General features: G+C 46.3%; 1 protein-coding gene across 2 annotated transcripts in view; it reads right to left on the reverse strand.

Moving 5' to 3' along the window:
* Positions 1-14582, reverse strand: part of GCC2 (GRIP and coiled-coil domain containing 2) — a 402205-nt gene that overhangs the window by 300529 nt on the left and 87094 nt on the right. For both annotated transcript variants that reach the window (XM_086934291.1, XM_086934290.1), the window contains exon 5: positions 9543-9647. Coding sequence is in view for 1 of the 2 variants with exons in the window: in XM_086934290.1 (XP_086790416.1) it covers positions 9543-9647 (105 nt within the window). In the remaining variant the exon portion in view is untranslated. The remainder of the gene's footprint in view (positions 1-9542; positions 9648-14582) is intronic.

Genomic DNA, 14582 nt, shown 5'->3' on the forward strand with positions numbered 1-14582 from the left:
TTCAGAAAAGCATAAATCATATCAGCACATTAACATACATCCTGGGCATGAACCACCTCGGCATAGGGCATAACCCCAAAACATCATGGCATGCCACCTCAACATGCCCAGGGTCGTTGCAGCTGCCCACTGTCCTGCAGGGCAGCTGTGTAGGGTAACTTAGGCCTCTAACAAAAGGGGAGAGAGAGAGAGTCAGTGGATTCAGTCTCCCTAGTTATACGAATAAACAAAGTAGAATCCACTCAGAGTGGCGGTGATCCCTAAAGTGATGGGGAACACACAAATGCCCCTCACACACCAACAGGCCCCTTGGTGTCATGCTTCATCATCGGGGCCTTCGCACCCCTCTACCGGATGCGGCGTGCTACGACTCGCGAATACGCAGGAGCACTAGAAAGTGAACTATGTGAGGGGGTGTGTTGCTAAAGTGTGAGTGAGGTGAGGTGAAAAAGTGAATGGTTAAAAAATACCTGGCACGTGGGTGAAAAATAATTTTATTAAAACCCCGGCTGGTATTATTAAAAGAAGTGCAGGGCGGGGTTGTAGGAATACGTGTTAGGGTATTACAACCACTGTAAAGGTGTCAACATGTTTCGGAGCACGGGGGCTCCTTCTTCAGGACAAGGATAAGCACTTACCCTCCCCTTACTCACATGTAAATGTAAAAGTGTAAAAAATAATTACAACAATGTGTAATATACCTAACAATGTTATATATGTAGGTGGATGTAGTTGCGCCCAATTGGCGATAGATGAAAACCTGTGGAAAGAAAGCACAGATAAACACACTAGTCTATAGTGCACCGACCAAGAGAGAAGAAAAAGCTTCTCTGAAAACAAGGTAGACCCAAAAATAAGGGAACCCTGTAAGGAAAAAGAAGGAGAAATATATATATGGACAAACACAGCACTTACAGACATATATACATAACAAAGAAATACTCTCTGCTCAGATGGAAAGAGAGGCTCACTTATAGTTCTCAAATATAAGACCTCATGAGCCTATGCGTGTTATTGGGGGATCCTTCCTTACTGCTCAGAAAAAAGACCTAAAAGACATTGATATATGGGATTCAGTTTGTTATAGGCACCAAAAGTACCAAAGCGCCAGAATAATGCTCCTTTACATGACCCAAACTCACGGTTACTGCAATGGCTAGTTGCCTGCCTTCCCTCAACGCGGCTCCGATGAAGTGAGCATAGGTCGCATTAGTAACCCATTTTATACTCTGCCAATAGGTAATTAGTGGTGGTAAATTGAATAATAGGGCCCGGCAAATGCCCAAATACGGAGTCCGTATTCCAGGGAATCCGGTGCTGCGCGATCGGCTTACGCTATGTAACGCGCATGCGCATCCCTGCCTCGCACAGCGTTAAATGCGCATGCGCGGCAAAATAAGTAACCGCGCATGCGTGAAACGGTGGCACTACGCCGCAATGGGCAAAACGCATGCGGGGGAGATGGATGTACAGCGAGCATGCGCGCTGAAGCTACAAGGGGCTAATAATGTGCAAGGACACTGGAATTGGACTAAAATAGACCACGCTATAAAGGGCTGTAGAATTAATCCATAACAGGGATCCATATAATGGCTCAATGCGTACTTGAAAAGGGCAGTGGGTATGATGGTGGAGAGGGAGACTAGCTCGGTGGAGGCCTTATATCTTAATGAAAACCCAGTATTGGTTATAAATAGCCCCATTAGCTGTGACCTTGCCATATCAAGTTAGATGGATACTTAAAAAAGGGAGAACAGTGAGACTGACTCTGTGGAGGCATTATATCTTGATGAAACATCAAAGTTATTTATAAGATGTGACCTTCCCATAACACGCTGGATGCCGGAGTTCAGAGTGGAATGACCAAATACAGATTATCTTAAGAGGTTCCAAGGAATGGAGTCATTGAGCCCAGTGGTATCGGTTCCAAGACGGAACACCCACCGCTGTTCTTTTCCAGAAGGCCCACTTCTGAGGGCAGTTGTTCAATTACTGTCCACTGTAACTCGTTGACACAATGTAGTAGTGTGGCTCACTGGTTAGAGGCGGCAGACCCGAGAGCAGAGGACGGCCCGGGACCAGGGTTCGATTCCCGGCGCGGCAGGTTTCTGGACCAGGGTCAGCGGACTCGATAATTCTCTCGCCTCGGTGCCCACTCTGATCAGCGATCACACTCGGCAACTCTGGGCATTAGCTTGCCTCATCTTCACTAACGGCCTCACCAGACCGCCGGGGATGCCTGGTCTCACCCTGGAGATACCCATTAAGGGACCATCTCTCAGGGAAGCCAGGAAGGGTTTCGCAGCGGTCGAAGCGCCTTGGGACCCTACGGGTAAGTAGTGCGCTATATAAATGCCTATATATTTACATTTACATTTACAGTGTTGGTGTTCAATAAAGTGGGCTGACATTTTAGTTGTAAGGTTTTTGCACCTGATGTTGCTTTTGTGCTCATTGAGTCTCACTTTCACTGGTCTTGTTGTCATTCCCACATATTCTTTTCCACAAGGACACGTGATCAAATATACAACATTTTTTGCTGTTGCAGTTAGTAAATGCACGTTGTTCCCAATTTGTCCCATTTGAAAAAGTCAAAGTCAAGCTTTTTCTGGTAAGGTGGCAATTGTTACAGTTGCCACACGGGTGGTGGCCATGTATGCCCTGCAATCTTGGCTGGTCAGTTTTTGTAGGGCATGGTCTTGTGTGGACAAGCATGTCTCTCAAGTTCCTGCCCCTTCTGTGTGCAAACAGAAACTTCTCCAGTGATAGACTGCCACTTGTCAGTATGCGCCAATGCTTATTGACTAATTTTGTAACTTGGTTTGTTACTGGGCTGTATGTGGTGACACATACTGTTCTCTCCCCTTGGTTGTCACTATGTGGATTATCCTCCAGGAGGGCCTCACGCTTGTTATTTCTAGCTCTTTTCATAGCTTTTTGGATCACCGTTTCCGGATACTTCCTCTGTCTTAGTTTCATGCTGAGGTCTTTAGCCTGAGTTTTATATTTGGCAATGTCACTACAGTTCCGACGTAAGCGGAGGAACTGTCCATAAGGTAAGTTCTCCCTCAGATGACGCGGGTGGAAGCTGTCAAATCTGAGGAGACAGTTCCTGGCCGTTGGCTTGAAGTGGGTCTCTGTCTTTAGGACACCTGCTTCATGATAGATATTCAAGTCCAGGAACACCATGCTCTTGTTTGACACTTGGTGTGTAAATCTGAGAAAAGCATTCTGGTTGTTAAGCCAATGAGTGAACTCAGATACCGAGGTCTCATCTCCTTCCCAGATAACCAAAATGTTGTCAATATACCTTCGCCAGGTGCGGATCCTCGCCCTGTATGGATTGTTTGGATGGAGGATCCTTGTGGATTCCAGATGATGGACATATAGCCCGGCTAGGCTCGGGGCAAAAGTACTGCCCATACTGGTCCCATGTTTCTGCCAAAAGAGGGTGCCCTCATACTCGAAAAAGTTTTTCGTGAGGGCCAGTGAAATGCATTCCAATACTACACTACGAGGGGTATGGTATTCCCAATTTGTAGAGTGCAGTACCTCCTCAATAATTTGTAAAGTCTCATCATGTGGGAGGCTCGTATAGAGGCTCTCCACATCTAGGCTTAGGAGCATCTAAGAGGTAGAATCAAAAGTCTGGTTTTGTAACAGTTGTAGTACTGCTTTTGTATCTCTCAGATACGTGTCAGTGGCTTGTACAAGGGGTCTCAGAAAGGAGTCAGCAAACTTGGACAATGGTTCCAAGATGGATGAAATACCGGACACGATGCGGCGTCCTGGAGGGTTTTCGAGGTTCTTATGCACTTTGGGTATGGTGTAGAAATATGGGATGCGTGGATTTTTCTGAATCAAAAACTCAGACTCTTTTTTGGTTATCCAATCGTGTGCAAGAGCCTCTTCAACCATGCCACCTATTCGTACTCGTAGTGACTCAGTAGGGTCTTCAGTTAGGATTTGGTAATTCCTATTATCGGAGAGAAGTCTCCTGCATTCTTTGTCATAGGCTGGGGTGGTTTGGACAACCACTGCTCCACCCTTGTCAGCGGGTTTTATGGTAAGGTTCTTATTCAACCTCAATTCTTTAATTGCCTCATTCTCCATTGTGGTCATATTCTGTAACACCCTTTGTTTATTTTCCAAACATTTCAGTTCTTGCATTATAGCTTTTTCAAAGGCCAATACCTCGACCGGGAGTTGGTGATCCAGCGGTGTGAAGGTTGACCTAGGTTTTAAACTTGTGTCTGAGGTCTCTATAGGTGGTTCCTTATCTTTGAAGAAAGCCCTCAACTTGATAGTTCTGATGAAGTCCTGCATTTCCTTATGCAGTAAAAAAATGTCAGGTTTGTTGGTGGGGACATATCCCAAACCTTTGTTGAGTACCTTACTTTGCAAATCGGTAAGGGGCCATGGGGTTATATTAATAACTAGGTCCCCCTGTTGCTCGTTGAAGCTTGATTCGCCGTCATGCTCCTCGTCAACACCCGTGGGTCTGCCTCCTCTGTGGGCTGCCAATTGACTTTGTTGCCCTTCTTGTTCCTCCCCCTGCGGGATCCCTGGCCCCAGGATAAAAAAGGCTGTGCATTCTGGGGTGCATTGGTTTGATCTGGAACTCATTGGGGGTACATTTGTCCTATTTGTGGAGGGACAAACTGGTACTGTGGGAATTGAAAAGGGGGCTGATAAGGATTGAATTGAGGTCCTTGAAAGCCTCGCCAGCCTCTCTGGCGTGGGAATTGAGGTCTTTGTTGTCGAAACCCTCCTCTTTGCTTTCTTTGTGGGAAGCCTCCTGACCTTGTGCTTGAGTTACTACCATCAGAGTTCACACTGTCAGTGTCACTTGTATTGTCTTTCATAACATAGTCTGCTCGTGTGTATGGGTAGGCTCTTTCAGGGGTAAATCGATCTTTATCTTTTTTCAATTTGTTAAATTTGCTTTGTTTCAAGGTTGCCTCAAACTCTTTCATTTGCTGGTTCAACTCTTCCAAGCCTTTCTTTATGTCCGCTGGTGAAATGAAAGCTTTTAACTGGACTTCTAGTCCAATTCCAGTGTCCTTGCACATTATTAGCCCCTTGTAGCTTCAGCGCGCATGCTCGCTTTACATCCATCTCCCCCGCATGCGTTTTGCCCATTGCGGCGTAGTGCCACTGTTTCACTCATGCGCGGTTACTTCTTTTGCCGCGCATGCGCATTTAACGCTGTGCGAGGCAGGGATGCGCATGCGCGTTACATAGCGTAAGCCGATCGCGCAGCACCGGATTCCCTGGAATACGGACTCCGTATTTGGGCATTTGCCGGGCCCTATTATTCAATTTACCACCACTAATTACCTATCGGCAGAGTATAAAATGGGTTACTAACGCGACCTATGCTCACTTCATCGGAGCCGCGTTGAGGGAAGGCAGGCAACTAGCCATTGCAGTAACCGTGAGTTTGGGTCATGTAAAGGAGCATTATTCTGGCGCTTTGGTACTTTTGGTGCCTATAACAAACTGAATCCCATATATCAATGTCTTTTAGGTCTTTTTTCTGAGCAGTAAGGAAGGATCCCCCAATAACACGCATAGGCTCATGAGGTCTTATATTTGAGAACTATAAGTAAGCCTCTCTTTCCATCTGAGCAGAGAGTATTTCTTTGTTATGTATATATGTCTGTAAGTGCTGTGTTTGTCCATATATATATTTCTCCTTCTTTTTCCTTACAGGGTTCCCTTATTTTTGGGTCTACCTTGTTTTCAGAGAAGCTTTTTCTTCTCTCTTGGTCGGTGCACTATAGACTAGTGTGTTTATCTGTGCTTTCTTTCCACGGGTTTTCATCTATCGCCAATTGGGCGCAACTACATCCACCTACATATATAACATTGTTAGGTATATTACACATTGTTGTAATTATTTTTTACACTTTTACATTTACATGTGAGTAAGGGGAGGGTAAGTGCTTATCCTTGTCCTGAAGAAGGAGCCCCCGTGCTCCGAAACATGTTGACACCTTTACAGTGGTTGTAATACCCTAATTCCTACAACCCCGCCCTGCACTTCTTTTAATAATACCAGCCGGGGTTTTAATAAAATTATTTTTCACCCACGTGCCAGGTATTTTTTAACCATTCACTTTTTCACCTCACCTCACTCACACTTTAGCAACACACCCCCTCACATAGTTCACTTTCTAGTGCTCCTGCGTATTCGCGAGTCGTAGCACGCCGCATCCCGTAGAGGGGTGCGAAGGCCCCGATGATGAAGCATGACACAAAGGGGCCTGTTGGTGTGTGAGGGGCATTTAAACAACACTGTGTGTTCCCCATCAATTTAGGGATCACCGCCACTCTGAGTGGATTCTACTTTGTTTATTCGGGTAACTAAGGCCAGCATGAAGTATATGGGAGTCCCTCTTCTGGGGCTCAGGGTCCAAAGAAATGTCCCCGTGGAGCAGCTGGGGAAGGAACCAAGCACAGGGCACATTGGCGCCCCCTCCTCCGGGGCATGGAAATGCAGAATGCCCCAACTTAACAAGAATGACGGGACACTGGCGATGCCACCCACTGCTTGGCCGAACCCCCACTTCCTGGGTTCTACAGCATACTCATCCCGGCACGAAGCAGTCACAACAGTCCGGGTACAATTCGTGGAAGGCGGCCCCCACCTCCCTTCAGCCGTAGCCCGGCCCCACTCACCAGTCATTGGGGGCTGGGCCAGTGGGGTCTCCGCCGAACTTCTTCCGGTGCTGCGCTTGACTTGCGGGGTTCACTGACTGGCAGGGAGGGCTTCCCCTTTCCGGTCGTTCTTCACCAAGCGGGGCTCCCTCGTTGTCACGGGAGCTCCGCCTCCTTCCGGCCTCGGTCGGATGTCTTCTTCGCCCCGGCGGGCTTCCTGGTGACGATCCTCGCTTCGCAGCCAGACTTCACCCGGGCCACCCCTCGGGGTCCCGGGGCTTCGGATCCTGCCGCTGGAGGAGGCAGTGTTGGCTCCCGTCCTTCGATATGCCTGCACTTCCTGCGGGTCTGTACACAGCAGCGGCCGTACCTTTCGCGCCCCGGGGCGGCGGTGAGTACTTCAGCAGCGCTTCACATGGGCATTATAGAAGTGCGGGGTGGCCTCCAGCCTTCTGTTTCTTGGCACTCGCTCCTCTGGGCAGCACGCACGCGGGGTAGGCTTCCGCTGAGTCTTCGATAGGTACAAACAGGCGGCCATACACAGGGTGAGCACCTGTTTACTTCCAGGGCATGCAAAGCGCCGCCGCTACTCGGGGTGGGCACCCTCGGCGCTTTCAACTAACCAGTTCCTCCTGGCCACACAGAGTTTCTAGATCCTGCAGTATAGCGCTTAACAGGCGCTCAGCAGCCTCACCAACCTCAGGGGCAGCAGGCAGTGATTCTTCCCAGTCCTGGGCACACAGTACACAGCGCAGGGGGAGTGGCCCAGTTCCCTCAATCCAGCGCTTGCGATGGGCTCAGTCCCACCAGGGCTTTGGGGGTGACAGGTAGCGCTCCTCACCTCCTTCTGGGCACAAGCAAAGGTGCTCCTTGGCAATCCAAGAAAGCACTCTTCTTCTCCAGGCGCTTGCCAGCAGTCAGGGCCCACGGGTAGCGCTCCTTCCTTCTTCAGGGGCCAGGTAGCAGAGCAGCAGGCACTACTGGGCAAGGTCAGCAGTCAGTAGGCACTCTTCAAGACAGGGCGGTAGGCTTTACACACCATCCTCTACTGTAGCGTGGCACTCCTCTTGTACAGCAGCCTGTACTCCTGCAGTGGGGCTTCCACTAGCCCTGTGGACAGCGGAAGGGTTTCAGTTGGGTGCAGGGTCCAGCACACAGGCCCAAGTGGCGGTACCCCCTGGCAGCAGGTCCCCTCTCGTTCATGTCCCTGCTCTGACTGAGTACATGATGGCACAGCCCCCGTACTTAGACGCCCCTTACCCCACCTACCAGACAGTGCCAGAGGCTTCTAGAAGCCTCTGGGGAAACTGGTTGTAACTGGCTCAGGGGGAGGAGTAGAGCACCCTGGGTGCCAGGCTTTCCCTCCAAAAGCTGGGATGGCTGGGACCCAAACACCTGGACCGCTAACCCACCACAGTCAGATGGTACAACACACAGCCATGGCATCCATTTTAAAAAGCGACATGTCAACAGGGTGCATTTTTACAATGGGGGGTTAACAAGTGTGCACACCATTGCATTACATTTCACATGACATCTCACTCCACACATGGCCTATACAATTATTTACCATGGGGGGAGACATCCTAAAACAGAGGGGTGAAAAGCGAAACATTTTGGGAAAATGGGCCAAGTCCAACAGAGTGTGTGAAACCTTTTGCTGACTGAGTGTGTACAACAAATGCTTTACACTGTCCTCTGGTACTGCCTTACTGCTCAACCAAGCTACCACTTTAGAGAGTAAGGTCACACCTGGTTTTAACCTCTGTTATACCTCTGGGGTTTGTGGACTCTATACACACACTGTACCTTATTCTGGTCCAGTATATATAGAGCCACTTTCTCACAATAGGGTTGCAACAGCTGTGGTCTATGGCAACTTGACAGCCCAATGAAGCTCCTCTCACCTCTTCAATGAAAAAGGTGCTCAGAAGGAAGCTCATGCCTTCAATGAGCCAACGGTTTCCCATAGGAACATTTCTCACGACCCTACCAGTCACAGCTGCCAGTTTTCTACTCGCAGTACGCTACTTCTACACAGAGTTTGCCCTCCCCGATGTACGCTCCCTGACATACTCTCCCATGCAAAAGGTATCTGCAGTTGCACCAGCAGCAAGCGCAGCCATGATCCACCTGAGCAACGCCACACCAGGCACCTACCCGATTCACAGGTTTGTTATTATCCATACTCCTTTCTCTGACTTTGGTTCTTCATCAAACAGTGACTTGCCAAGCTTCGCCAGACCCGACCACATGACTTCTGAGCTTTTTTAAAGAAAGGATCAGACCGATCAGTAGCTTGTGCAATTCTGCCACTGCTCCATTTCTCCGCCTCCTCGTTGCCAGGCCCTGATAGTCGGAGCACAGTTTCCAAAAGCCGGAAGTCACTGTTGTGCCAGCGAGAAGGGAACTGCTCTCAATCTTTTCTGCAAACCATAACTTCCAGCTCGGCAAAGTGCCTGTTGCATTACAGTGTAGTTTTAGCTCTTGATGTGTGCTAAGTGCCCCTTCTGCAGAAATCCTATGGCCTCAGGAAAGCAGCTGCCTTTCAGCCTACCTCGGACAGCCATCTTCCCTCTGGTATTGTGTTACATTTGACAATTTTCTTCCACCTTTCTTGGGTCTGCTGTCCCCACCCCTCCATTTAAATGCATAAATACTGCTAAGATATACAGAAGGCTGTGTGTGATACAGCTGTGATAAAGATGGTGGTATTGTAACGGCTGTTGTTATGAGTAAGTGACAAATGTGCTATTACAAGATGGCAAACAGCTCCACGACCACAGCAAATTTATCGTAAAGGTGGTCAAACAGAAAACATTTCCTTTAAAAGCAATGAGAAGTGCAGTTTAAGCAATTGTGTGATTTTCAAACTCTACCTCAGCTTCCAGTTTAATCTTGCCATTTTCTTTTTTCAGGGATACTAACTGTTGCTGAGCTTCTGCTTTTTCCAGAAGAACCGCATCTAGTCGATCCGTCAAAGCCTACAAAGAAATAAAGTAAATGTATTGAGAAGCCTTAATAAATATATTTGTGTTAACATTTTTAGTTAGTACGAAGACTTTGGGCCAGAACCCCTGCTCTTTGTAATGGCAAGCCTCACCACTCTGAACACCAAACAAAAAGATCCATTATCTTCAAGACTTAGAGAAAAAAACATTTGCTCCAGCAGAATGGGTCTGGTACATTACAACAAATTGTTTTTTATAATGTACTTACCTGTTCTATATTTGTTAATAGACCAATAGTTTCAGTGTCGCTCTTCGGCAGACCCAATGTGCATTTATCCGGTGTCTGAAAAAAGTGAACACCATGTGCTGCTCCTTTGTCTCTCCTGGCTGCCTGTAACCAATGCATACCTTGAGATCACTCCTCCTCTTGGTCCCCTACTAAGCAATGTCTAGCGCTGACAACTCTTGATGACAAAGAGATGAATGTCATTTATAACACCAGAATTAAGCTAGAATATCCACTGCCCTTTCCCCCTCATTCCTATCCCTTCAACTCTTACAACCAACAGATTTTGCCTGTTGGTACTACTGGATGTGACCCAAGCAGAAAACTCAGTCTGCCTAAAAATGTAATATTTCACGAGGTTAGGCCGCATATCATCTATCCTGGTGTGTCTTCTCATTTGAATAGATCTTAGGAAATCTCCTCATGGCTTAGCACTGTCTTAGGGTCTATGATTCTGTTGTTCCTACGAAGACTCCAAACTGACTTCCTGGAAGTTTAGCACTGCCAGTAAGAAATGTCACTTCACGGGTGGCCATATGCAGTGTTTCACTGGTACCTCTACTACCAGATGACACATTGCAGCAGAACTGCTTATGTGATCAGTACACATGGAATGTGCAGTTACCTGAATGCCATCCTACATGACAGATTTAATAATTTCCGAAGAATAATGACTGCATGACAGCTTTGTGTAACAAAATGCCTGATAAATTAACATGGCAAACTACTTACACTGTAACTCACTATGCATGACAAATATTTCCAGTGTGTTGTAGTTATCACACAGAATAGTAGGTATTTGTTTCCAAAGCACTTCAGCACCTCTTCAAAGGCAGACTGCAATATATAAATGGTAATACAGTAAAATAATACCTTAATGGGTGATGCAGAATAAAGGTTTCCTACTTGGCACACACTATGTCCACACAAAAAAACATGTTCTGCAAACAGAAGAGCGAGAGATGGTAGGGGGAGTAATTTGGAACAATGAGCACTCCTCTAAGTTCCAACCCATACCTCACCTCCCTCTAATTTCTACTGCTGGGGAGCCCCCCTCCCCCGCAGGTATAGATGTGAAGGGGAGGAGAGCCCCTATGTCAACAGACCTACCATTCACAGAGTAAGGACTTGGAAGTTCCTCCTCTACCTTCCCATACTTAATTTTAGCAAGAATTCTGAGAAGCCAGATTTTGGGGCAGTTAGACTATGGCCCACCCAAGTCATTTAATCTCCTGGATCGAAGGTTGCACAGGAGGTCTGGACAGACAATGCAGCTCCCTACATCCTTCTTTGCAACTCACCTCTCACGCCAGCCATAAACTAGAGAATCAGTAGGGAGGAATGGGTAAATTGCAAAAAGCAATGAACACCAGGGCGGAGCCCCACCCACCCACACAAGTCCCCTCCACTACACAATACAGGGTAGTATCGGGTAGCACATATATTTGCCATTTTCAGGTAGCAGATAACTACCATTCTGTGGTAGCAAGCAATTGACATTTCCAAGTGAGTACATAATTACGAATATCGTTCTGGTCCAACTCATTCGTGAAAGCACATATTTTCCATTTAGCCTTGTGCTGTTGGGATAACAAAGAGAAGATAGTTTAGGCATAGTAGAAATGTTCACTTTTTCCCAAAATGATCTTGGTTTGGTTCAGTTCCTGCTGAAAAATGTCTCCTTTAATCAATGAAGGACATGAATTAGGCAAGAGGTGATGTTAATGTTGCTGGAAGCGCTGTTGTCTAGCTGGAATTTTGCTTGTGCATCATCTGTGTGTGCTTTGAATTCAGGCATTACCGAATGGAGCGTTTGAAAACGAGCAGCAAGATAAGCTATATGAAGAACCGTGGATTTAACTGTTGGAAATAATGAGTGCTGGCTTTGCTGGTTTTCCCCGAGTGGGTCTGCACATCGTGTCATTATTTCAATGTTGTTTTTCCCAAGTGGGCTGGAAATGAAATCCTGCCATCCGATGCTCCGCTTTACTGCACTACAGCAAAGCACTACATCACCCAGGAGGCCCTTTGCTAGGGCCACGCCCATGAAGCAGGTGAAAATTATTTAGTGCGCTTGCAAAGAAACTGACATTGATGCCAGAATAAATGCGCCTTTGAGAAAGGGAGAGGGTACTCCTGAAACGCGTCAGGCGGAACATTTAAGGACAGTGAGATGCTGTGAATTCCTTTGTTTGCATGCTGGCAATAAATTGAAGTGTGACAGAACAGTCTTCCTGTGGCCTCGTGCGAAGTGTGTTGCTCACAATCGAATTAATATATATATATATATATATATATATATATATATATATATATATATATATATATAGATATATGACAATAAGCGGACCCAAAGTTCTTGGTGCCAATTAAAGTGATTTATTAGTGCCAGCAAGTCCGCCATTACGCGTTTCGACTCCCACTCGGGTCTTGATCACATGAAGCGTTGCAGAAAGAAACTACGGCATTTAAAGTGTAATAGCAGGAAATGACGACATAAAGTGCAAATGCATGAAACTGTAGAGTTACTACTAGCAGCATAGAGATTTCAATTCAATGTGCAACCCTCTATGCATAATTTAAACAAACATAAGCAATAAATATATAAATATAAATAAATATGCTTATAAAAGTTAAGAACAAAATGTTCTTCCTTTAAAACACAATGTGTAAAAGGGCAAAGTGAAGCGCTGAACATAATTCATAGATAATCCATTATTGACTTGATTTAAAAAAAAAAAAATCAATAAAAGGAAGTAACTCGGCTATACAAATAATTTTGTCATAGAGCTGTTATCTATTTCATCGCCTCTCTATAGCAATTTGCACATTTGTAAAAAACAAAAAAAGTTTTATTAAAAATGATCTTTTTACCTAGTTTATAATGCTGCTAGAGTGCATGTATGTATATATATATATATATATATATATATATATATATATATATATATATATATATATATATATATATATATATATATATATATATATGTGTGTTTTCTGACTATCACCTCTTAAATCCCTGTATCCATTACATGAACCGCCAGCAGACGTACTTGAAAGAAAAGGGTGTGCAGCAGTAAATCTCTTGCAATCAATCTTCATTATGCAGTGATAACATAAAAATGAAATATGCCACAATTCTAGTCTTTTCCGGTCGACATGGTAAACGGACCTCATGAGTCAGGGACAGACAGTACTTGAAGCAGTAGGTCCAAGTATCCTCAGCTAAACTATATACACAATAATTTTTTTGGGGTTGTACAATAAAAAAAATGTCATCATATATGTATATTTTTGTCATGTATACTCGTTTTTTATATTTTTGTATATTGTTTTGAAGGTCGAATCATACTGCTTTGGGAGTGATTCACAGTATCCAATGATGATTCTATGCCAGGACAGGTGAGGATTATGCATACTCTCTTCGCATTAAGATTAACAACAGTCATTTTCACAAAGCACACCAAACTACTATTCCTATGAACCCTTTGGAATAGGAAAAATAGATCACAACAGTTTAAACCAATAGACAAACAGTTCAAATTAACAGCCAATCAGGATTCCACATTTTGCCATATAGTCCCTCAATAGAGTCCTACAGTCCTCTTTCTTTGCTGCTCGAAGCCAAGTTAAGTGCCTTTTCCTTACCTCAGAGCTTGCTTTGCTCTTGCCGTTGCATGATTGTTATTGTGACATAATCCTTGCCAGTTTTAATTTTTGCCACAAAGTTTTTAGGTCTCGCCTGTCGATGCGCATGCGCATCGAGCAAGGCGAGAGTATTGCGAGTTATCCACTCTTTATCTACACTGCAAGGAATCGTGGCGATTCCTTGCAGTGCCCGTGACTTTTAAGGTCAATGCGCATGCGCATTAAGCTTATGCGCATGCGCATTGACCTTAAAAGTCACGGGCGCGTGCATGTCCGTCTTTGTTTACCCGCTCCGCCCCCTCCCGCCGTGTCGCCTTGCCTACTCTCTTCCACAGCCTCCCCCAGCTCCGCCCCCTCACTACTTGATTGCACGGCCGCTAGGCCGTGCCTCCCCTACTCTCCTCCCCCCTCCTCCTCTCCTCCCCTGCCTGCCTGCCGCTAGCCTTGTTTCCCTGCTGCCTCCATCACCACTCCCTTCCTCTACTGTTCCCCTGTCCCGTCTCTCTCCATCCGGGTCTCTCTCGTGACCCTCTCTGTGTGTACACCTCTTTCAAGCTCTGGTTTCTCGCTCTCGGTCTCCATGGCATCTTTATGTCTGGCAGTGCAGCTTTTCGTTAGTATGCGTTGTACGGCGATTGTAGACGAGAATACAGCATTTACCCGCGCGTTCCTGCTAATGTAATAAACGGTGCATGCATCACGCGCGCACTCACTCTCCTCCCCCCTCCTCCTCTCCTCCCCTGCCTGCCTGCCGCTAGCCTTATTTCCCTGCCGCCTCCATCACCACTCCCTTCCTCTACTGTTCCCCTGTCCCGTCTCTCTCCATCCGGGTCTCTCTCGTGACCCTCTCTGTGTGTACACCTCTTTCAAGCTCTGGTTTCTCGCTCTCCATGGCATCTTTATGTCTGGCAGTGCAGCTTTTCGTTAGTATGCGTTGTACGGCGATTGTAGACGAGAATACAGCATTTACCCGCGCGTTCCTGCTAATGTAATAAACGGTGCATGCATCACGCGCGCACTCACTCTCCTCC

The sequence above is a fragment of the Lissotriton vulgaris genome, chromosome 8 (genome assembly GCF_964263255.1).
Source record: "Lissotriton vulgaris chromosome 8, aLisVul1.2, whole genome shotgun sequence".
Lineage (NCBI taxonomy): Eukaryota > Metazoa > Chordata > Amphibia > Caudata > Salamandridae > Lissotriton > Lissotriton vulgaris.